This window comes from Callorhinus ursinus, unplaced genomic scaffold, assembly GCF_003265705.2.
Source record: "Callorhinus ursinus isolate GAN/ISIS: 27379988/994484 unplaced genomic scaffold, GSC_fseal_2.0 scaffold60, whole genome shotgun sequence".
NCBI classification, from domain to species: Eukaryota; Metazoa; Chordata; class Mammalia; order Carnivora; family Otariidae; genus Callorhinus; species Callorhinus ursinus.
The window spans coordinates 8,729,967-8,752,845 of record NW_027397122.1 but is presented as its reverse complement, the minus strand read 5'-3'; the positions used below and the strand labels follow the sequence as shown (position 1 = coordinate 8,752,845).

Genomic DNA, 22,879 nt, shown 5'->3' with positions numbered 1-22,879 from the left:
AGGATCAGATGCTCTAGGCATCAAAACTGAGTTTGAGCAAACTACACTTTTTCTTTGGAGACTGTAGGTCCCTTTCAGGCCAAAAGTTTTGACGGGGAGGCTGCCTTCCTGTGAAGAGGTCCAAGCAGGGAGCAGAAGAGCAAGTCATCTACACATTGTAACCAAGTCGAGGCTGCAGGAAACTGTGTGTCATCCGAATCAGCCTTTGAAGGACCCTCCGTGTCACCCTGGGGCATGACTGCCCAGCTATCCTGCTGTTCTTCCCAAGTGAAGGCAGAAAGACACTGGCGGTCCTTATCGAGTGGAGTACTAACCATGCACCCCATAGGTCAATTACGCAGAAACCTTGCTTTCAGTGGGAACGGGTGCCAGTAACACGTGGGAGTGAGGAACAACAGGGTCCTGAGGGGTAACGACGTTACTTACTGCTCAGAGGTCCTGGCCATTGGGTTTCCTTTCCAGGTAAAGTAGGGCTGTGACTAGTACAGGGGATCGTGAGGCCCTGAGCCTCGAAATTCTCTATCCTGGGCTGGATGCCCTGAAGGGCTTCTTTATTTATAGGGCATTGATTAATTCTAGGGAGAGGTTTTGAGGGATCTACCTGAGTCTTGTTGGGAGGTGCACTGTGCATTTTATCAATAGCAGTTGAGGATTTTGTCCAGAAAGAGGGTGGTAGCTGATCCAACAGGAATACATGATCGGTGTCCCCAGACTCAGCTATGATCCTGCCAGAGACAGAGCAAACAAAAGACATCAGAGGGTCATTTAATTCCGCTGGTTGGCTATTTTGATCGCTGCTATCAGATTCTGGAATTATCTTCCCCTTCGGGGAGAAAGAAATTCTGGCATGATACTTCTCTAGGGAATCTCAACACTGTAAACGAGTAGGGGCAGAGGGATTGAGGAGAAAAGAGTGGGTACCTCTCAAAGGGAATGGATTCAGAGGCGGGAACCTGTTGAGGTTGGTTGGAGACCCCCACCACTTGAACCGGTTTGGTGCTCCAAGGGGCTGCTTTGCAGCCGTGGGGCTGGGCACTGAGAGTATAGGTCCTGTGTCACTAAGGACAGAGAGATTCACTCCCAATTTGGAGAGTGGTTTCTCCAAGCCAGTTAAGAGACAGGATTGGGAGGCGGTCTCTGTGTCCCTCTGGGAGCAATGGCCACCACCATCCAGTCACCTGTGGCCCAGCGCAGGGTCCCCATCTTCTGAGTGGGCCCCAGCAAGGGGGGCTGTGGATGGAGGAACTCGAGGTGGTCCAGACCAGTCAGCCCTGGCAGGGGCCAGCGGGACGGGGCAGCAGCTGGGCTGCACTGGGGAGAGGGGCACAGGAAGGGAGGAGGAGGAAGCAGGGAGTGAGGAGGGGGTCCGGGGAGAGGGTTGGTGGAGGTGTTGCTGACGCAAAGCAGGGCAGGCCGGGGTGACAAAGTTCTATTTTGGTGCTGTGTGGCTCTGTGCGTCAGCAGCACAGCCCTGTGGGGCCGGTCCCCAGATGATGAGGGCCGGCAGCAGGTGGGAGGTCAGGGGCTGTTCCAGACCCCTGGGGCGGGGTGACAGGCAGGAACAGTGCAGTGGGATGGGGGCAGAGGGGAGAGGAACTGGCAGGTGTCTCTCCTCCCTGCAGCCACCCCCTAAGGGGCAGGGCCCAGGGAAACAGGGCACAGACCGCTCCGGGCAGCAGTCTCTGTGGACCCACAGAGTCTACAAAGGCTCCTGGTCTCAGCTTCCAGAAGTCTAGAGATTCATAATGCTACCCTATTCATTCACTACATATTCCCCCTGAGCACCTGCCTCGTGCCAGGTGTGGTACTAGAGGTGAACATGTCCCTGTCCCCATGTCGCTTTTGGGAAGCCAGGCTGACCTACGTCAGGCTGGGCCGGGCACGCCCTGGGTGCCGAGCGGCCCAGACCTGACTCAGGAGGTGGCTTCCTGGGGAGGGGATGCCTGTGTTGGAGCCTGAAGCCAGGGAGGCCAGAGGCCGGCTGGAGGCTCAAGCGCCTCAGCCCTGGCTGCCATCAGGACTGTTCTAGCACCTTCTGGCTCAGCCCCCTCTAGCCTGGGCCCTCCATCAGAGGCCCTGGTCCCAGTAAGTCTCTGATCAAAACCCACACGGGTCTGGGGTGTCCATGAGTGGTGACCCGGTTGGAGCTGGCCTCAGTTCCTGTAATGGAAGGTCAAAATGAATAGAAGAAACTCAGTTTGGGGTTACTACTTCATAAGGTTGGGTGATGTCTGTCTGTCTTCAGCAGGATATAGCATAAACTGGTATGTCGCTTTTGCGTATAACAAGCCGCCCCATGTCTTCCTGACTACAACAGTTTCTCATTTCTCACGGTGTGCAGGCAGCCCCCGTCTCTTCTTGCCCGAGCGTGCACATGGCCACAGGACTGGGGTCCCTCTCCCAAGTGTCCAGCCTCAGCTGGGAGGGTTGAGGGCCATGCCTGTCCCTCATGTGAGCTTTTATCCTGGGCTTGGTCTCAGTGTGGTGGCCTCTGGCTTCCCAGATGTGAGGGTGGAACCACCAGGCTGCTCGAGGCCCACAAGCCCCCAGCCAGCCTGGATTCCTGGGCAGACACAGGCTGGGCCTTCTGATCGGAGCAGATCCACAGAAACTTGACTCGCCGGACCCCGTAACTACCGTGTGACTTCTCTCGGGTGGCGTGTGGACACTGCCTTTGGCTTCCAGGGGACCTGCCACCCAGAGGCTCTTGAGACCGGCACCTTTATCTCTGGCCTTGCCTCTCTGCCCCTTTGTGCTAGGAAATGGTCGGGTCCGCTGAGCAGACAGCACCCCAAGACAGCCTGGGCCACCAGCCCATCCCCTGGTACATCCGCACGTCCCTCCACCTGTGCATCTGGTCAGAAACATGAAATCCAGGGTCGCGGTGGCCCCTGCCCCGTGGCCATGCCCCGTGGTCCTGAACTAGAACTAGTGTCACGGGGACCTACTCTGGGCTGCGAGGAGGCTGGGAGGGCGTGCTGGGTGCTGTCAAGAGCTGAGTCATTCGGATGTCTTTGTTTTCAACCCCTGGGGACCCAGTGCGTTGGTGGGCTGGTTGATGCTCCCTGAGAGGGACACCCACACCCGCCTGGCTCTGTGTGGCCGTGGGTAAGTCACTTGACCATGTGGTGCCTCGGTTTGTCTGTGAGGTGGGGGGGTGGTGGTCAGACTGCATTGGTTAGGACCAGGCTCTGCTGTAAGCACAAGAAACCCCCAATCACAGGGCCTTCGGTCATACAGAAGCTAGTTTCTCTTTGTGTTAGAGATGAATGGGAGATCCAGGTGCGGCGCGGTGCCCCCAGCTGTCCCGGGTCGGGGGGGTCCCCATGGCCATGGGGATCACGTGCCAGCCGTGCTCCAGGGAGGCAGGGGGAGGAGGGCACACGAGATTCCTCACGCCCTCTCCTGAACTTTATCCATGGCGTGAACGCTGGAGCAAGATTGTGTGCTTGTCAGCTCTGGGGGCATAGGGGTAGGGCCCAGGCTGGGGGCTGAGGGGGTCCCAGGAGAAAATCAGGAACCCCCTGGCCACCCCTCCAGCAAGCCTGCAGCTCTGGGGGATGGAGCTGCAGGCCCAGCTGGGGAGGCAGTCAAAACAGAATCTGCCAATGCAGAAAACCTCTCCACAAAAGTCACTGAGCTTGGTGCTCGTCACCCCATCACCGGCAGCCGCCCCATCCGCACGGTTCTCCAGGGAGAGCACCAACCACTCACGGGGACCTGGCTTTGCTGATTGCCTTTTTCCGGGGGAAAACCACACTTGTCCCCTCTTTAGAGCCAGAAGTAGGCTTGCTGGAGTCCCTGTGTGCGAGGCTCCTACCCTCCCAGGAAACTGGGAAAACTCAAAGATGCAGCTCCCGGCTGCGTGGGGATCTAACTGGGTTGTACAACTGGCCAGAGGCTTCTTTAGCCGTCAAAGAGATGGACGCAAAAGGAGGTAGGGAAAGAACTTACATGTTTTCTAAAGAGAATGCACTAAGAAAAGGGAGGAGAAAATCTGTTTCCTTTTTCTGCACCTGGGAGTATTAACCTTGTTTTATTTCTAATGTGCATTTTCCTGTACAGACGTCCCTGCCGGCCACTACTCAGAGCCCAGGTGAGGGACTCCCAAGGCCCAGGGGGTTCAAGGGCCTTCCTGAACAAAAGCGTTTGGGGAGGAGGGTGTCTCTCAAGAGACTGCATTTCCACAACCAGCCCCCCTGTGAGGTCTGGGCTGCTGCTGGGGACGTCAGCCTTTGCATCTAGGCCCTGCAGGGTGTTGGGGGAGATGGGACGGTGTTTCTCTTGCAGCCCCTCGAACGTGAGCCCCTGGCAAAGGAGGAGGAAGGGGCTGGAGCTGTCGGAAGTTCTCCCAGAGAGCCCTGGGAGATCCTGGACATGGTCCCAGTGAAGGCAAGAGGCTGGAAGACCTCCTCTGAGTAGGCTGTGGGTGAAGTGAGGTGAGAGCACCACAGGACCAGGAGCCCCACTGCCTGGGTGGGGGGTGGTCCTCACAGCAGCGAGGCTTCCAGGGCTCCTAGGAAAACAGGAAGTCGGGGATTTGGCTTCCCCTTGGGGAAGCACAGGTGGCTACAGACCCTGAGTCTCCCAGCTCAGGGGTGTGTCCAACACCTCGGGTGTTGTGTCCAGTAGGGTAGCACTTTGAGGCCTGGTCCTCTGTGAGCACGTTTGTGTGGTCTCTGCTCTCTGGAAACAAAACCTTCCTTCGTTTCTGCAGAACACGTAGATGCAAGCCTGCACAAACAAAATGGGCTTCCTTTGGGCTGGGTTGAGCAGGCTGCCTGCTCGGCGGGGAGTCTGCTTCTCTCTCTGCTCTTGTTTCTTTTCCAAATAATAAAATCTTAAAAAAAAAAAACAAAAACAGATTTTATGTACTCATTAGTTCACGAGGGGACCAATAACATGTCACAGCTGGTTCCGAGGAGGATTCAAAGAGCAGTTGCAAAGACAGCTCACCCTTGAACAACGCGGGGGTGAGGGGCACCAACCCACCCCCCACAGTTGAAAATCCACTTAAAACTTTTGACCCTCCCCCCAAAAAGCTTAGTACTAACAGCCTGCTGGTGACTGGAAGCCTTGCCGATAACATGAATGATCAGGTAACACATATTTTGTGTGTTGTGTGCATTGTGTGCAGTGTTCTTGCAGTAAAGTAAGCCCGAGAAAATAAAACGTCAGGAACATCGTAAAGAGGAGGAAATGTAATGCTGTCCTATATTTATTGGGAAGAAATCCGCAGGTAAGTGGCCCTCTGTAGTTCAAACCCGTGTGTTCGGGGTTGAGGGAACAGTTCTGGAATGCTGGAAGGAACTTGCTCTCCTAACAGGTGCAAAGCTGGCTTCCTCCGCAGAGGAGGGGGGACCACAGGTGGTCACGTCTAGGGACGGGAGCCCGTGGCCTTGCTGTTGGTCACCTAGAGGCCCCGCAGAACCAGCCAGGGGCTCTGCTGCGTACCTTTTGGAAGACACCTGCGATCTTTGTGGTCCGCTGCGTCTTTTACAGTGCTTCTCTGCAGAGGCTTAAGTTACGATATTACCCCTTACTTTTTTTTTTAAGATTTTATTTATTTGAGTGAGTGCGCACGCGCGCGAGAGAGCATAGAGGCAGAGGCAGAGGGAGAAGCAGACTCCCCGCCGAGCGGAGAGCGCAACGCAGGGCTCGATCCCAGGACCCCGAGACCATGACCCGAGCCGAAGGCAGACACCCAACCGACTGAGCCACCCAGGCGCCCCAGCCCTTACTTCTTGAAATCAGTTTGTTGAACAAGCAGAACTCCTGTGCGTGAATCAAGGATCGTAAGCCAGCCTGGTTGTGATCCCCGCCCCCCATCCCTGCTCAGGCAGCTCCAGGACCGTCGTGATCACGAACAAATAGGAGAAAGTGCTAGGACTTTAAATCTCAAGTCTCAACGTCGTAATTAAAATTGCCAAGTCCCAGATAAAAACGAACACCGAACACCTCTCCAGGTGAAAATGCCTTTCATCTTGCTTGCCTTCGAGGAAGGAATGTGTTCAGCTCCTCATCTCTTCCAACCTCCTAGCTGGGGGGCTGCAGCCAGGCTTGTGGGAGGGGAGGTTCGACTTCGTGCAAGGGGCTGCCTCTCTCTCTCCCTCCTCCCCCTCCTCCTCTGGATAGGATATCCCCCTACTACCTTCCAGTTCCCAAGATGAGCCGTGTCCCCCTCCAGCCCCTGGTTTCTCCAGATGAAGTGGGGGATGGGACACCAACAGTCTTTTCTGGAGAAAGAACACCCCCTCTCTCCAGCCTTTTACTGCCTGCCCCCCCACAGGAGGCCCGTTCCTATCTCCTTTGGAAGTCTGCATGCGCTCTGGTGCGGTGTGGTGGCACCTTGTTTGCATTTCCAAAGTGAAGTTAAGTGCGTGTTTTCAGATGGGTTCCACACACACACACACACACACACACACACACACACGTGCAGGGAGGCCCACCAGTGGGGCCCTTGGCAGAGCGGATGCAGAGCACAGGGCCCACCATGTGACCATACAGAGCCCACCAGTCCCTCTCCTAGAGATGTGTCCTCATCTGTAAACTGGGCACACGCCGGCCCATCATCGTGCAGCAGTCTGGGGTGGACTGAGCTGAGCCGGCGAGGGGCTGGGTCCCTCTGATCCCCCTGCCGGCCCCACCCCATCTGTCACAGACAGGCCACCACCGCAGGTGTGATTTGGAAACATTTATTGCTGTGTCGGCACAGGCTGGCCCCGAGTCGCAGCCGCGCCCAGCTCACTCCTCCTTCTCGTCCCCGTGGGTGATGATGTAGCACAGAGACTTGTAGTCGATGTCCCCTGCCAGGTCCATGGGCGTCAGGGCGAACATCTGCTCCACCTGGGGGAGGGCATGTAACAGGCAGCCCGGCCAGGGAGGCCTGGGGTGGCCAGTGGCCGTGACCTGCAACCTGTGACCCCTCACCCTGTCCCCTCTCAGCTCCAAACCCCAAACTCAGAGTTACCATGTTTCTGTTGTCTGACTCTGGGCAGGCGAGGGAAACAGGGGTGGAGGGTGGGGGTCTGAAGGGGGCTGTGGGTCGGAGGGCCCACCTCGGCCACGGGGTGCCTCCATGTCCTCTCTGCACTGCCCTGACCCTGCACGTACAGAGCATCTTCCAAACGCTGGAGGTGCCACTGTCTCATCCCTGGGCCTTTGCACACACAGCTCTCCCAGCCTGGCACACCCTCCTCCCTTCTGACTCCATGCCCTTCACCCTCTGGGGCTCGATGGAGGTGGTCCCACACAGCCGTGCTCCGAGCCCACGAGGGTGGTGGGTCACCAAGGCCTGCCCAGTGTCCTGCGGGGCAAGGGCCCTGTGAAGGGGTGGGGAGGGTGTTGAAGGAGCCCGAGTCCTCACCTCGGCCAGAGAGAACTTGTCTGCCTGGGTCAGGAGAAGCTGCTTGAACCTGGGGAGAGCGGAGGGGTGGCCCAATGCGGGGGGCGGTGAAGGCTCCCCTGGCCCAGGCGGCCGCCCTCACCAAGGGCCTCCCCACGGTTTCTGCATGGTGCCCCTTCCCCCTGCTCACACTTACTCATCCTTGTTCACCACACCTTTGCCGCTGGGGTCGAACATGCGGAAGGCGCTCAGGATGGCTTCCTCAGGGTCTGTCCCTGGGAGCCCGGGGGAGCCAGGTGAGCAGCCGTGCCCACCCAAGAGGACCCCAGGGTGCTGGGGGCCCGCCACGTCCCAGAAGAGGTGGGAGGGTGTTTCCTGATACAGTGTCCCTTGGGGCTCAGGGAGGCCAAGACCAGCTGTCCTTGTGGGCAGGCCTGGCCAGGAGACTGGGATTTGGGATTTGGGATTTGGGAGGGAGGCTGAATTGGGAGTCAGGGTGACCGGTGCCCATGGGTCTGGGAGGGAGGGAAAAACCCCACAGGCCCTGGGTGGGCCAGTGCCAGGGAGTGTCCAGGTGAGTTCTGGGTGGGGCTTAGTCAGATAACAAGCTGGGGGGACCCAATCCGGCCCAGGCTGACCATTCAGCTTCTCCCCGAAGAGTGTGAGGAAGACGGTGAAGTTGATGGGACCCTTTCCCTCCTGCAGCATGGCGTCCAGCTCCTCTTCTGGGACGCTCACCTTCCCTGGTTGGGGGTGGGGCACGCCATGGACATGGGGTCTGGGGGGGGGGGCCCAGGCCGGCCTTCCCTGCTTCTGGGCCTCAGGGGGTGGAGAAGTGTGAAGGGATGGGGAGCTGTGACCAGTGGGGTAGGGGTGTGTGTGCACGGAGACAGATGGGGAGGGAGGTGTGAGTCGGGAAGGGGGAAGGCGGGCGCTGCCAGGCGGAGGTGGGGGGGGCTGTGCTTTCTCAGTGGGCCTCCCACCAGCTAGCTGAGCCAGAGCGGCTCCCCTGGTGTGAGCAGGCCCCACGAGCAGGGGGAAGGCAGAAGCACTCACCGAGCTGGGAGTAGGTCTCCCGAAGGTCTGACTTGCAGATAATGCCATCCCGGTTCTGGTCGATGCAGCTGAAGGCCTGCGAGGTGGGGGGCACAGCCTCCAAGTGGGAACAGCCCCCACCCCAGGGAAGGCCAGAGGCAGGGAGGGGTCCTGGAGCGTGGAGGGTGGAGCAAGGACAGGGGCCAGGACCACTGACTACAGAGCAGAGGGGGTGTATGCAGGGTGGGGTGCCAGGACTGGTCTCAGGCCATTGGGGGTGGGGCACTCACTTCCTTGAACTCCTGGATCTGGGCTTGCTCGAACATGGAGAACACATTGGAAGAGCCTCGCTGGGCCTGCTTGGTGGCCGCGGCCTTGCCCCGGGTGCCTGCCTTCCTGCTGGCCTGCAACACTGTCGGTGGGGAGAGGTCCTCTGCCCGGCTCCCCAAAGACTCCCCCCTTCCCATGCACACCCCCTGAGCATTTCCAGGAGAGCCTAGGTCAGGGTCCTCTTCCTACCTCTGGAGACTAGTTCTCCAGGCCCAGTGCAAGCACAGAACTCCCTGGCTCTCTTCCCCCAGCCCACGGGACAGCACCTGGGAGCCTGCTGGCCTCTGGCTACCCCACCGGGCACTCACCATCCTCTCTCTATGGCAGCTGGGTTGCTGCAAGGGGCCCCCAGCCCTTTTATGTTTCGGCCTTATCACCTGCAGCGCCAAATAAGGACAGGAAGAGAGGACAGGCCCAAACTTGGCAGCCCTGCCTGGGCTGGGGGAGGACAGGGCCCCAGGCAGATTCCAGCCACGTTCCTGGTGACCTTCAGGCCCCCTGATGTCTAACATCCCGGCATCCACCCATCCAGCAGCAAGGGCTCCCAAGGGCAGAGCTCACAGGCTCACAGCTCTCGCCACTCTGGGTGCTGAATGAGGTAGCCCCCTGCATAAGAAGTCTCCCCTGTGACCCCCATCTGACTGTCCCTCCTGCAGGTCCAGCCCAGAACCCGCCCAGTCCAAGAGGACGGCGTTCGGAGGGCTGGCCTGGGGCCTCTATTGGGCTTGGGAAGGGCGGTGGGTGGTTCTGAGGATGGTCTCTGGCCTGAGACCCCTAGGGATTCCCAGAGGTTTGGGTGGACGGTGGTCCTGGCGTCTGACAGGGGGGCAGACGGCAGCCCTGAGCTAGTCGTGGCCCCAAACAGAATCTGTGTGTGAGGCTTCTGGAGCACGGTACATGACCTGGACCCCAAGGAACCCCCTGGACCCCCAAGAAAGTGGTCATGAGCCCTTCATGTGAGGCTCTGCTGTGCAGCCAGGGGTCAGACACCCTCTGTTCTGCCCGGGCTGCAGGCTTGCCTGCTTCTTTAGGGCCCGGAGAAGGGCTGGGGGTTGGGGACCTTCTAGAACTAACGTTGGGGGCCCATTGGCTGCCCTCTCGGAACCCGGAGCAGAGGAGAGGACCCACTGGCTGCCCACCCTCCCTCCCCCGGAACCTGGCTCTGCATGGCTGCCCCTTGACCCTGGGGGGACAAATGCAGAGACCAGCTGGTAGAGCTGGAGTTTGCATGGTGAGTAACACCCAATGTCCCCTGTGTAACAAGCGTCGGACAATAGCTCCATTACTCTCCTGAAATGAAATTCATGAAACGTATAAACCACCCACAGAGAGAACTTAAAAAATCAATAGAATCCCCTGAACTGCAAGGAAAAGAATGACTAGGAATTAGTTTAGGTCAAAACGGGATCCGATACGAGCGCCGAACGAAACACGAGTACCGCGGATGAAGTAACCGGAGGCTCGCATGACGTTCTAATGCGTATTTTAGATTCAAGAGAACTAAAAAGATCTGACCCAATCCCACAGGAGACACCCAGAAAAACGAGGGAACATCTCAGACCCGCAGCTCTGGGTTAAGTTCTGAATGAAATAACAGTCATTCCGGCTTTGTTGGGTAGTTCCTCTCACCGAAGAGCAAGCATAGATTCTAATCCTACAAACGTGTGGACGTGTAACAGGGCGTAGCTGGGAGATGGCGCCGGGCCCTCGGCTAACTCAGACTAGACTCGTCACCCAGAAGTATCTGGAAGGGCCTCAGCAATCACGTGACTTCGTGTTTCCCTCTCCCCCGCCCATCACTGTCACAACCCAAGTGGCTCCAGGGCGCCTGTCGCACTTCTCGGAGCAGCACCCTGGCCCCCAACTCCTTCCCAGGCACTCCCAGGGGCAATCACAGCCCACAGGTCCACACGCACAGCCCATAGACGGTTAGCCGGGGGCCGGGGCAAGCCGGTGCGTCTGACCACCCGCCCGCCGATGCCACCTCTATCCCTACAGCCCGTGTGTCCCTTCACACTCCCTGGCACGGCTGGCTGGAGGGGGTGGCGAATTCCGAGACACCCAGGTTGTAGAGCATCTGTGCACCTGTGACCACGTCTCCATGTTGTCCCACAGTCCTTATGCACAAAGAGCAAAGAACACTTGTCAACGCCACCTTCTAAGCTTTTTAAAACGTTTACTTAAAAAACCACACAGTCCCAGGTTGGGCATGAGAGGCTGGTGTGGCACACAGAAGTCTGGTGAGAAGAGAGAGGCCCGGGTGGTCCCTTGGGCGCTGGGTGCTGACATCTTTTTCCAGGCCAGCCCTGTGGGAGCTTAGGCCTCCACCACGGAGGTGCCCCCAGGCCTGCCTGGGGGTGGGAGGGGGAAGTCCTCCTCACCCTGGGTCCCTCTGGGCAGGCAGGGCTCTGGGGGCCCTGTGTCTCGCACCACCTGGGAGGGTCCATCCCAGAACCACAAACCACTCATGGATGGCGGCAGGAGAGCAGAAGGGCTACCAACTCCAGGCCTCAGGGTACAAGCAGCCTCCGCTGTGGCATTTCCCAGTCCCAGGCAAGAAAACAGCCAGGCCTGGGTGACCGGCAGCCTCTGGCCCCCTGTGGAACCCCGGTGTAGGTCTGGCCAGGTCAGCTAGGCTGCCTCCCCCAGTGGGTTGAGTTCCCAGGCAGGAGCAGGGTCCAGAGCACAGCCCCCTCCCAGAGCAGGGCCGGTAGAGGCTGAGTCAAGCTGAAGGCTCCAAGAGGAGGCAGTACAGAGATGCAGCCAAGTCCTGAATGAGCAACTCCCTTCTGGGTCCTTGATTGCAGTGAGACAGGTGAGGGGCTCTGGGGGTCTCCATGCCTGCTCACCTCAGCCCCCAACCCAGTCAGGACCCTGGGCTGTCCCACCAACCTCTGAGAGAAGAGGTCTGCCGAGGGGCCCCCAAATCCCCCGCGGGCCTTTCCCCATCTTTCGGGGTGGCAGTGGGGATGGGACACATCCAGGGTCCTTACAAAGAGAGACCTCTTTCCTGGGCGAGGCTGGGGGCACCCGTGGGGAGCAAGTCCCTTGGGGCCCAGGTCCAGCGAGCCACTGCTGCCTCCTTGCCTGGGGGCCTCCGCTGTCACTGGCCCAGCATGCAGGCCTTCTTGCAGGCCACCGCCGAGATCAGGGCCGCACCCCGGCCACTGCCCTCCTCCGACTCGATGAAGGTGATCTCGCAGCTGGGCGTCAGCCTGCGCACGCTGGCGTGGAACCTCTCCTTGAAGCTGCGCAGGGGAAGCGGGGCTGCCGTCCCTCCTCCCTGCACTCCCCGAGCGCCTCATTCCTGCCCCGCAGCGCGAGGAGGAAGCCCAGGGGGCCCTCCCTCCTCCTTGTCTGGGGGCCCAAAGGGGACGAGGGGCTAACCCTTGGGACCTCGGAGAGCTTATTTTCGCTTGCCTTCCGTCCTCCGAACGCACACCCACGAAGGGCCGCTGGGCCCGATGGGGAGGGCGGACGACCACGTGGTCTCACCTGGGGTGCAGCTTGTACACGGAGCCGTCCACGCCCACGGTGATGCGCATCACGTCCTCGCTGCGGCTCTCGCGCATGCGGTTAATGACGCCCGCCAGCCCCGCGGCGCACATGTGCGCGGCGCGCGTGGACACGCTCTCGCAGGCGCGGCGCACGATGTCGCAGTCGGTGGCCGAGGGCCTCAGCCCCAGCGTGCTCAGGATGTTGTAGATCTGCTTGCGGTCGCCTGAGTCGCTGTGGGGCGGGGCGGCCGGGGGGAGGGAGGGCGTCGCTGGAGGGTCGCTCAGCCTCCGGGCCAGCCAGACCCCGACCCCGACGGCGGCGGCCTCTTCCCCTCCCCCTGCCCACCTCACCCAGGCAAAGCGCTTGGGGCTCGGGCTCCGGAGGGGAGCGGGTTCGATTCCGCCAGGGACCAGCAGTTAGCTGGTCTTTGCGCCTCTAAGCCCAGGGTCTCCGCTCTAACGTGGCCGACACCGGCGCGCCTCGGGGCTGTCGCGTGAAGTGAGGCGATGTCCACGGCGGTGGGGAGCCACGGAGGGGGACGCGTGAGCTGCGTCAACTGCCTGGCTGCGGGCTCCCCTGCGGGCCACGCGCCGCCCGGGACCCTCGCTCCGGACCCCGGGCCGGGGCCCCGCCCACGCCCCGCCACGCCCCCTGCGTCCACGCCGCAGACCCTCCCCCGTGTACACGGCCCCTCCCCTGAGCACGCCCCCCGCCCCCCGCGCACGACCCCCTAGACACCGCCCCTCGCCCGGCGCGCCCAGCGCACCTCTCCACCTGCGACACGAAGCGCGTCTCGAAGGCGCCGCGCGTGCGCAGCTGTTCCGACGCCTCCCCGCGGAAAAGCAGGTTTTCGTCCACGAGTTTTAGCAGCACGAGCCGCACCAGCTCGCCCATGTACTTGCCGCCGATGAGCTTCTCGTACCTGCACAGAGGTAGGCCGGGTCATCCCTGTCATGGAGGTCTCCACGCGCGGCCACGAGGAGGCCAGGTGGGGCGCTGTGACACCCCGCTTCCAAACTTGGGTTCGCGCCCGTCCCCTCATTTATCAACCAGGATTTTAGGATTAGAAGCGCTCTGGGGCCTCAGGACCGCACCCTGCCCTACTGCAGGCCGTCGGTGCGGGCTGCGCGACCTTCCTCACGAGGGCCCGGTGCCGAGCCCCCTGCGTCCTCCCACAGCCGCGTGATGGGAGCTGTTCTCGTTGCCCCGGATGGTTGGGAAACTCAGGCTCAGACGGACTGGGGCCCTGCCTGGGGCCCTGGGCTCCTGGGATCCGCCGAGCTAGCACTCGCGTGTTTCACATATGTGAGCCTCTGCACTTTCATCTCGAAGTGCACTGACTCCCACCGACCCAGCGGAGGTTTCGGAGCTGATGCACGTGCCCGGCAGCTGGGCGGTTGATTAGGATAGCCATGACTCAGGACGAGCTCTGTGCGGGCTGGGTCTCAAGCTGTTCAAGCCAAACCGCAGCGTTCCGCGAGAAACACTACTGTTCATTCTGCGACCGTGGACAGATGTCTACTCCGGGGAACTCAGGGCTGAACCCGCTGAACGTTGCTCGGGGGTCTCAGAGCCTCCCTATGCAGTGGTCACCTTCCGGGACGGGGAGGGGGGGTGATCCCGGCTCATGTATCCACAGACCCTCTTTTTGGGGACTAAACCTTCATGTCTCTCACGGTTCCGGGTTCACAGGGGGCGAGTGAGCGCAAGAAGGGAGGAGCTTGCAAAAGGATTGTCAGTTGGCTTTTCCCCAGAGTTGTTTAAAAACAAGCCCATTATCTGCCTGCCTGAGCAGGGCGGGGGCGGGGGGCGGCAGCGGGCAAGGTCCTTACAGCTGCTGGCCGGGGTTCAGGGAGTTCTCGTCCACCACGCGGTCGTACTCCAGCAGGAACTCGTCCAGCTCACCGGAGTCCCCAAAGGCGCCCCACTCAGTGTTGACGCACATGCGGCCCTCGTCCCCTTCCACGAGCTCCACGTTCTGCATCTCCTCCATGTAGCAAGCATTACAGCCTGTGCCTGTGGGGACCACGGGTCAGGCCCCACTGGGGCGGGGGTGGGGTGGGGTGGAGCAGGGGCTGCAGTCCTGGGAACCCGCCTCTCCCTGCAGGAGGCCCCCCATGGCCCTAGCTTCCCAGCGTCCTGCTGCCGCAGCCACCACTGCCTGGCCTGGCAACGTGGGCAAGGCGACTTTCCCAGGGGCTAAAAGACTTGGGTTTGCTGTGTGACCTCGCATCCATGAGCCCATCTCCCTGGGCTGCTCCTCATCCCCAGTAGGGGCTGGTGACACCTTATTACCCGGATACTTGGGAGGACGGAGTGAAACGTGTCGAAGTGCTTTGCCAACTAGAGATGTGTGTGGTTTTATCTTGGTTATCCACCATCCTTGTTTTTTAGCGCTTTACGGACATGTGCTTGAGCGTCTCTGTCCTGGGCCCTGGTCTGGGGGCACCCAGAGGTGAGTAAGGCACAGCCTGGGTCCCTGGGACTGCTATGGAATTTGTAATTTGCAGTCCCTTGCAGAGTGAAAACGTGGTGTCCTTTGCTGAGAAATGATGAAGTTTCAAAATGGTTTCTGAGCGTGATGGCATGGGTAGCATGCTCCTAACACCACTGGGTACGGCAACTCTAATGCTGGCCGGTGGACCTGCCCAGCAGGAATGGGGCCTTCCCATTTTTTTGGTGTGTATGTGGAAAAAAAGAAAAAAACCAGAAATCCAGACTTTGACACGCATCCTCTCAATTTCTGGATCTTGGTCATTATCATCAAGATGTTTTTAAGCACTGAGGAGAGTGTTTGCAGGACAGGTGTGGGACCAGGCCACCCTCGGCCATCTCTGCTCCAGCAGGGGTGTGCCCGAGGCAGGGGCTGCAGAGCTCAGACACCAAGACAGGGCATCTTGGGGAGCCGTGCCCTGACTTAGCTGCCCCAGGCAGCTCTGAAGGGGACAGCCAGGAGAGCAGGACCCTGCCCCTCCTGTTTAGGCGGGGGACTCAGGGCCGGCTTTCCATCTGAAAGTTGAACACGGAAGGAGGAGATGTGAGCAAGGCCAGGCGGCAGCTGAGGATGTGGATGTGCTGTTGGAGATGGGTTTGTGAGCGCAGACAACCCTTCAGGGCTGGCTCTGAGGGGCCCCGTGAAGCAAACATCTTTGCCACTGGCTTTCTGGGGAGCCAGAGCCCGGACACTGCATGCCTACATGCCCAGGAGGTGACTGACCAGACAGGAGCCATGCTCAGTACATACTCCTGACCCTCAGGAGCTTCTAGAAAGGCCCGAGGTCCGCTGGGGCCAGTGCCGCTCCCTTCCTGGCCTTCGTGCAGGGAGAGGAAGACCGTGCAGGAGAGAGTGATGCCACCTGTGCTTATCCTCTTGCACGGGGACAAGTCTGTCTGGTTTGGTCAATTTACCAGATAAGGGGATGTAATTAAATCCCGATGGGCCAGGCGGACCTGTAGCCGGTGCGCCGTCTGATGCAGGGACTTTGTGAGTGTTGGGATATGCTAGCTGCATTCAGGACGCTCCTGCATCTTCCCAAGACCGCCCCACACCCTGTCGCCTGTGGGGCCCACGCCTGGCACAGGGGCCCTGCTCTGGCCATCACCCATGGCCCAGGACTTTTGGCCCTCGTGCCTCAGGGCCAGAGACAAAGGCAGGCGGAGGCTCTGTGCTGCCGAGGCCCCTGGATAGAGCAGGGCGTGAATCCTTACCCACAATCATGCCAACCTCACACCGGCGGTCTTCATAGTAGCAGGAGATCATTGTGGCCACTGTGTCGTTCACCATTGCTACCACGTCCATTTCAAAGTCCTGCCAAGAGGCACAGAGGCAACAGTGATGGGGCTGGGGTCTCGGCTCGGGCCGCTCTGGGCTTCGTGCAGCCCCGGGGAGGGACGCCCAGGAGGCCGTCCCTGGCTTCGTGGCCAGAGATGAGGGGGGGCTCCCAGGGTGGTCAGGGGGTGCCTCACCCCTCTCCGTTTGATGGCGTCACGGAGGAGCCCCACGATGTTGTTCCCTTCTGCTCCAGAGGCCTTGAAGCCCTTGGTCCAATTGAGGAGGATGCCCTGAGGGGAGAGGAGGGCAGGCCTGTGGCTGCTGAGGAACACTGGGGGCGGGGCGAAGGCACCCCACGCAGCAGACCAGGGCTTGGAGACGACTCTCTACGAATACTTCTAATTCTGCAGGGCCGGCCTCCAGCCCAAGTGAGAGTGTTTCTAAAGGAAAGCCCAGCGGCACCACCCAGAGTAAGGATGAGGTCTGGAGGAAAACAACCTGTATCACGTTGGGCTTCCTCCCCTCCAGTACACCCACCTGGAAGAAGGTAAGCGACGGTGGCCTTACCCTTCCTGGACAGTCTCCCTGGGCCCCAGAGCGGCCGGCCCGTCCCTGCCCTTCGTGTGCCGGGGGGCCCGGGCTTGGAGAACCAAGGAGCACTGCACTGGCTCTTTCTCTGAGAGGTTGTAGGTGTTTTGTATGTATTTATAACCGATGGGTACAGATGTGTGTGTAATTTATACACATGTATATGTGTAGAATAGATGTGTGTACATGTGTACAACGCACACACACATGCACATGTCCTGTACACATGTGTAAAATTGACACGTGCACATGTGTGTATAATGCACACACGCATGCATGCATCCGGTACACACACATAGAATTGATGTGTGTACATGTGTATAATGCACACACGTATATGCACATATCCTGTACATGTGTGTAAAACTGACGTGTGCACATGTGTGTATAATGTGCACACGCATGCATGCATGTATCCTGTACACACACGTGTAGACTTGACATGCGTAGAAACATATATGACTGACCTGGGTGTGCATATAGGTGCATGTATGGCTGACTTCTGTATGTCTGTATGCACGGATAATGCACGTGTGTATGTGTCTAAGCTGTGCGTGTGTGTGTGTGTGACTGACAGGTGCAGCCTCGGCCCCCACACAGTCCTGCCTCTGCTGGTGGCCCAGCGTCACATGTCTATGCTGGCATCTGGCTGCCAGCCAGCAGTCTCCTCCCGCTCGCTAGCCTGTCCCCTGATCTGTGACGGGGCGATAATCCTGCCGGCCTCGCTGGGCTCTGAGGGCTTCAGGCAAACAGAATCGGCCGTATCTCCGTTTCCCAAAGTCTCACAAAAAGCGACTGATAGAGCCACGAGTCGAACCCAAGGCTCTTTCCCAACACGGGGCTGCGTTTGAAGGCACGGGGAGTTCCCGGGGCGTCTTTCTCTGGGGAATGCGTCTACCCCCCCGACCCGGCCCCACCTTGTCGATGTCTTCATGCCTCACGGGGAAGGAGAAGGTGAAGCCCAAGGGCAGTTTCTTGTGCTTCATCTGATGCTTGTCCAGGAAGTCAGAGATGCACTCAGAGATGTAGTCAAAGAGCTGGAAGACACACGGCAAGCTGGCCGTCGGCCGCAGCGCCCCGCCGCGGGCCACAGGAGAGCATGGCCTCCAAGCCTTCCCTTGGCTCCCCTGTGTCCCCTCTCCCGAATGCTGCTGCCACTGGGACAGCGCGACACCAGGATGGGCCTGGTCCCCAGCCCAGCTGGGCGCTGTCAGCCCGTGCCTCCCACTGGACCCCGTGGCGTCCAGCTGCACACTTCAGACAGAGGCACAGCCATGGCCAGCACTCGGATTTCTGCCTCTACCACCCAGAGTGTCCTTCGCTGCCTCCAGGTGTCCTGGCCACTGCTCGCCCAGCCCTGCCGGGGACTAGCCCCTACCCTACTCGTGTGGGCCTGGCCACAGAACTGGCTGTTGCTGAATACCCTGCTTATCAGCCAAGCTCCCTGCTGGGTGCTGGGGCCCCGTGAGGCATCCACAGCATCCCTGCTGCCTTGATTCATGGCCAGTCAGACAGCATGCAGGGTGTGGCGAGGACCAGGCTGCCACAGGACTCCTGCCTTGAAACCCTGGCCCCCAGGGGATGGGCTCTGCCTCCACCCGCCTCCTCTGAGGGCACCTGTACTTCTGTACCCTCTCCTGAGCCCTCCCCACGGGCAGGGTAGTATTCCCGCCTGGGCAGACATTATGACTACAGTGACCCCACTCGGTGTCTTTGCCGGTGGCAGGTGAGGGGGGGACACACAGGGAGAAGACCGAATGCATGGGCTCTGTGCTGCTTGGACCAGTGTGTTCTCTCAGCTGCCCTGTCACACCTGTGATTCTTCTGGGAAACTGGGCAGAAGGTGACCTGCTGGGGCCATGCCTGGTGGCCATCCAGGTAGGCCTCTCACCGGCCTCCCTAGGCCCTCTGAGGCTGGCTGGCTCTCCCGCCCACAGGTGCCCCTGGCCCTGGTAAACAGGTGGGCCCTCCCGCCAGGACTAGCAAGCTCAGAGACCCTGGGCAGACTTGATCCCGGCCCCACAGCCCCTGGCCCCCGGCCCCTGGCCCAGCTGCTCACCATCTCAGCAGTGCCGGTCATGGCATCCTCGGGGATGGAGTACATCTGGTGTTTGGTTGTCACACTCCACTGCCCCTCCTCGCCCTCCCCCACCTTCACCAGCATCACCCTGAAGTTGGTGCCGCCCAGGTCCAGGGAGAGGAAGTCCCCGACTTCTGCAGACACAGGGAGAAGCGCATCAGCCTCGGGGCCCTGCCCGGCAGGACCCCAGACTGGGGAGAGAAGGAGAGGAGGGAGTGGGGGAAATCAGAGAAGCTGGACAAGGGGGCTGCTGACGCTGGCATCTGGGGGGCCCCAGGTCCACTGGGGAAACGGTCAGAGGTGAGCTGGGGAACTCCATGGGAATTCACTGCCTTGGACCGGAGCCGTCCCGAGCCCAAGGTGCCAAGTGAAGACCTAGTAAAATGGCCCAGACTCAGGTTTGGGCTGGGGGGAGGGAGTTCCCCTGCCACCCTGGAGAACAGGTTTCTTATCGTGAGATGCGAATGGCTCATTTTCTTGAGGCCGGGGTGAAGACCCCAGGGCTGGGCTGGCAGAGCTTGGGGTGGGAACCAGCCTGTGTTGGGGCCGACATGGGGAGGGCCTGTCTGGGGTCTCGGGGGATAGTCCGAGCTGTAAGCAAGGACCTGGGGGGTCTCTCCCTGCTGGGGCCTGGGGCTGGCCGTCCCCAGCTGAGCAGCTTCTGGCTGCCGTGTGGGGCCCCTCCCTGCCCGCCCGGGACAGCATACCTGAGCCCTCTGGGGTGGAGCGCACGTAGGTGGGCAGCATCTTCACGCTGGCCTCCTCGTGGGTCTCCAGCCGCAGGCCCCGCGCCATCTCCTTCTGCATCCGCCGCATCACCTTCTTCAAGTCAGCCTCCTGCAGCTGGAAGTCGGCCAGGATCTGCTCTGCCTGTGCAGGGGTGGGGGGTGGGGAGCAGCTGCGTGGGGTGGGGGCCTGGATGGCCCAACTCACGGGCATCCCGCACACACCAGGGGTCTCCCTGGCCCCCTGGCCCTGGGTCCGAGATGACCCCTCAGTTCAAATTTCCTGTTAAGACCAGCTGAAAAGCTAGAACAGCAGCCCCTCGCCAGCCCAGGGTACAGCCCATGAGCGGGCCAAGCCAAGCACTGCTATCCTGTAACGTTTTGCCGGTAATCTGGTTTCGTGCCGGGCATGTGGCCCAGTTCTGGCCAATGATAGGGAAAGAGAAGTCTGATGTTAGCAGGACCTTCCCTTCCCGGGAAGGTCAGTGCCTGCCTAACTGTGAACACAGCTGTGTAAGAGCGTGATGACTGGCACTGCAACAGCTGTCCTGTGACAATGGGGAGACAAGGCTGTTGGCGAGGAGGGATGGTGGGAAGAGAGGCAGAGCAGCCCAGCCCCGATGTGCTGGCCAGCTCTGGATCCTTCCACCTCCACGTGCTGCTTGTGGGAGCAAACACGAATCACTGGAAGCTATAGTTAAGCCAGGTTTTTGGCTCCCGGCTGCCAACAGCATTCCCAAGGCATACAGGTCCTTCCTTAGGCACCACATCCCTACACTTAAAGTTTGAACCCAGGGAAGGTCACAAAGGGACGGGGCTGACAGAGTCCGTGACAAAACACACAGAACCAAACACCAATGTTTGCCAAGCCGTTCTGCAGCTCTGGGCCCAGCACAGCCCCAGAGATGCCCTCCTTCTTGGCGGAGCAATCCAGGCCGTTCTCAGGGGCGCACGGCCACAGGCTGGCCCCCTCTGTCTGTCTCTCACACGCTTTCAAATGTAAAATGTGCCAGCAAGGAGTGGAAACATTAACACTTGCAGAATTCTGCCAACACGCCACGCCCCGAGCCCAGCGCAGCATACCGGCTGTCGCGATTCGCTGGGAGGAGGCGCCCGCAGCGGCTTCGAGAAGAGCGCAGGCTCGCAGAAGCCTCTTTTGAGGTGCGTGCAGCCAGCGTGCCTCGTGGCCCGCACTCAGGGCCGCACGTGCAAGAGCCGAAGTCCCTGAGAGGCGGCCAGGCATCTCCCCGGAGACAGGATTGTCCAGAGGGACCGAATGTAAGATATCACAGACTCTTAGCAAGAGTGAAGCAGACGCTGCAAAGGTCCAGCCTCAGACCCCGCCCCATTGCTGTGCTGCCCGCTCGGTGGCCGTGACCCTAGACTCATGAGGGGCATCAGGCCAAAGGCTTCGCTTCGCCCTCTGTGTCCAGGCCCACTGTGGGTCTCTGCCACGGATGGTAAAAACCGCCCTCTGCCAGCTTCCAGGCTACAGAGACCCTTGTGTGGAACCCCGGAAATCACAGGAAGTCAAACCACTGGGTCAACGGGCAACATTTAATTTCAACCTAGCCATTTCTCTCCAAGAATCCGTTCTATAGAAAGGGTCCCGGAAGCACATAAGGGCACGCGGTGCTGGGACGGCAGACTCAGGAAGACCCCACATCCGCCCCGGGACGGCCCATCCCTGCTGGGACACCACACAGTAGGAGTAGATGATCCCATTCTGTCAGTCAAGTTGCTTCTGGCTGTGGGTCTCACTTTGTCCTGTACAATATTCTCAAAAGCTTAAGTTTGCTGCCAACATTTAAGTAGAGACACTTGTACAGACAAATCTGGATTTGGCAGCATTTCTGCAAAAGCAGGTCTGCACTCTCGCTGGGGCCGTGGGGAGGCCACCCACCTGGGCAGGGTGTGTTGTGGGGGAGCCTGTCCCCCTGGCAGTGAGGGGGGGCTGTGCAGGAGACACCCGGTCACCTGCCCTCATGCTGGGCCCTGCCCAAGCGAGACTCTGCAGGGTCCAGCACTGTCCACACCACAGGACTATGGGGGACCCACGTCCCCAGGCCCCCACACTGTGTGCATTTCCTGTTCCTTGTGTGTATGGGTAGGGGAGGGGTGCTGCTGGGCAATTCCTCTAGGTGGCCACGGGCTGACACTGGCCTCCAGCACACCTTGCCTCTCACAGTGAGGAGTGACCTCCGGGGTGGGTGCAAGCCCCCTCCTTACGTGCATTGGGGCCTACAGACACCTGGTTCTCCTGGACCGGGGATCCTTTACCCCAGGAACATATGGGCAACCGGCCCAGGGTCACCCACTGTGTGTTCACAGCACCGGAGCCAGGCTGCCGCTGGACCCATGACAGGCTCACACTGGCCTCCAGAGTGCTGGGACGGGCGCTGGAACCCACAGGTCCTCCCGGCGTTTGCACCTTTGGGCCTTCCCCTCAGTGTCCTCATGTGACAGGCTGGGACACCCCCAGGTATCCTGCTTTCTTCTCTGAGTCCTGGGGATGAGGTCCCAGAGCATATAAAGGGGGCAGATGTCCTGCCACCTGAGCCCCCCAGATGCACCCCCATCCAACCCACCCAGACAGCTTGACCCCTCCCACTTTCCCTCTCCGACCTCGACACCCGATGACGTTGTCCAGGCTGGGGCCTTAAGGACTGTCTGCACACTGATGCCTGGGCACCCGCAGAGGCTCCGTTCACTGAGACGGGGTGGGGCTGGGGAACACCAGGTGCTTGGGCTCAGCATGTTGGCATGTCTGTTAGCCAAGGGGAGATGGGTACCAAGTGGCAGATGGCTATGTGAGGCCTGAGCTCAGGGGACAGTCTGGCCTTGTTGGCCCCAGGAGTGAGTGCCCTGGAAGACACGGGCCCTACAGACCCTTCCTGGAGAGTCTGGACCGTGGGTGTCCGGAGGGGATCGTCGGGGGGGGGGGGCGGTCAGTGACAGCACAGCTGCCCTTCAGCCTGAATGCTTCCTTCCAGGAGGCCAGCATCACCCCGACATCGACGTCGACTGCCAAACCGACTGCCCCGTATGCACGGTCCGGTGGGGCGAAGCACTGTCCCTCGCTCTTGGATGGTCCTTACCAGATTCGAGGCTGTCTGGGCCTGGCTCCTGGTGGCACCCATCGTCATCTCTCCGAGGGGCCAAGAGGCAGGTTTTGGGGGGAGGTGGAGATACCCCGCCTGCTGAGGTGCAGGGCTGGGCTGCAGGCTGGAGACTGAGGCCCACCTGTACAGGTGAGGGCCACCTTGTGGGAATGGTGCCCTCGGCAGGCCGCCCAGGGCTTCTGCACGGAGAGTGCTTGGCCGGCAGGTGTTGAAATACTCTGCTCACTGCCACCAGGTCAGGCGGGGCCGGAGGGCAAAGGCGGCCCGCGCAGGGTCAGGGCTGACCAGGACTGCGGGGACAAGGCCAGGGGGCGGTGCTCATGCTCTCTGCACCCCGGTGTGGGGATTAGCTGCCAGGAGGTGCTGTGGGGAGGGGGCAGAACT

The 22,879-nt window shown here is 60.3% G+C and overlaps 2 protein-coding genes and 1 long non-coding RNA gene across 4 annotated transcripts; 1 reads left to right on the top strand and 2 right to left on the bottom strand.

The window, feature by feature from the left end:
- Positions 1–3,619: 3,619 nt before the first annotated feature.
- LOC141371200 (uncharacterized) lies at positions 3,620–6,017 on the top strand. Its single transcript, XR_012375964.1, has 3 exons — positions 3,620–4,439; positions 5,138–5,243; positions 5,557–6,017. It is a non-coding gene; the product is annotated as an uncharacterized lncRNA (long non-coding RNA).
- A 668-nt stretch (positions 6,018–6,685) lies between these two features.
- Positions 6,686–9,090, bottom strand: MYL7 (myosin light chain 7). Of its 2 annotated transcripts, XM_025853124.2 has the most exons (7): positions 9,019–9,079; positions 8,671–8,784; positions 8,402–8,477; positions 7,984–8,088; positions 7,542–7,620; positions 7,367–7,415; positions 6,686–6,846 (listed from the first exon to the last, which is right to left on the bottom strand). In XM_025853124.2, exons 1-7 carry the CDS (start codon positions 9,019–9,021, stop codon positions 6,745–6,747), a joined length of 528 nt encoding a protein of 175 aa, XP_025708909.1. In that variant the 5' UTR covers positions 9,022–9,079; the 3' UTR covers positions 6,686–6,744. The 2 variants fall into 2 exon arrangements, with proteins under 2 accessions (XP_025708909.1, XP_073741136.1); XM_073885035.1 differs by lacking the exon at positions 7,984–8,088 and having other exon boundaries at positions 9,019–9,090.
- Positions 9,091–10,576: 1,486 nt separating this feature from the next.
- On the bottom strand, positions 10,577–22,519 carry GCK (glucokinase). The gene is made up of 10 exons (XM_025853065.2): positions 22,472–22,519; positions 19,356–19,518; positions 18,628–18,782; positions 17,486–17,605; positions 16,175–16,270; positions 15,917–16,016; positions 14,041–14,224; positions 12,975–13,130; positions 12,206–12,439; positions 10,577–11,958 (listed from the first exon to the last, which is right to left on the bottom strand). Exons 1-10 carry the CDS (start codon positions 22,517–22,519, stop codon positions 11,814–11,816), a joined length of 1,401 nt encoding a protein of 466 aa, XP_025708850.1. The 3' UTR covers positions 10,577–11,813.
- Between the last annotated feature and the right edge of the window lie 360 nt (positions 22,520–22,879).

What these genes read in the sequence shown, in the direction of transcription:
- MYL7 (XM_025853124.2), bottom strand. An exon ending in CTTCGGGGAGAAGCTGAATG is followed by an intron (nt 7,621 to 7,983) that starts GTCAGCCTGGGC and finishes CCGGGCTCCCAG; the next exon opens with GGACAGACCCTGAGGAAGCC. An exon ending in GGTGTGGTGAACAAGGATGA is followed by an intron (nt 7,416 to 7,541) that starts GTAAGTGTGAGC and finishes CGCTCTCCCCAG; the next exon opens with GTTCAAGCAGCTTCTCCTGA.
- GCK (XM_025853065.2), bottom strand. Translation starts at nt 22,519, where the DNA reads ATGACGATGGGTGCCACCAGGAGCCAGGCCCAGACAGCCTCGAATCTG. An exon ending in TGACCGGCACTGCTGAGATG is followed by an intron (nt 17,606 to 18,627) that starts GTGAGCAGCTGG and finishes TGTGTCTTCCAG; the next exon opens with CTCTTTGACTACATCTCTGA. An exon ending in TTCGTGTCGCAGGTGGAGAG is followed by an intron (nt 12,440 to 12,974) that starts GTGCGCTGGGCG and finishes CCCGCCCCACAG; the next exon opens with CGACTCAGGCGACCGCAAGC.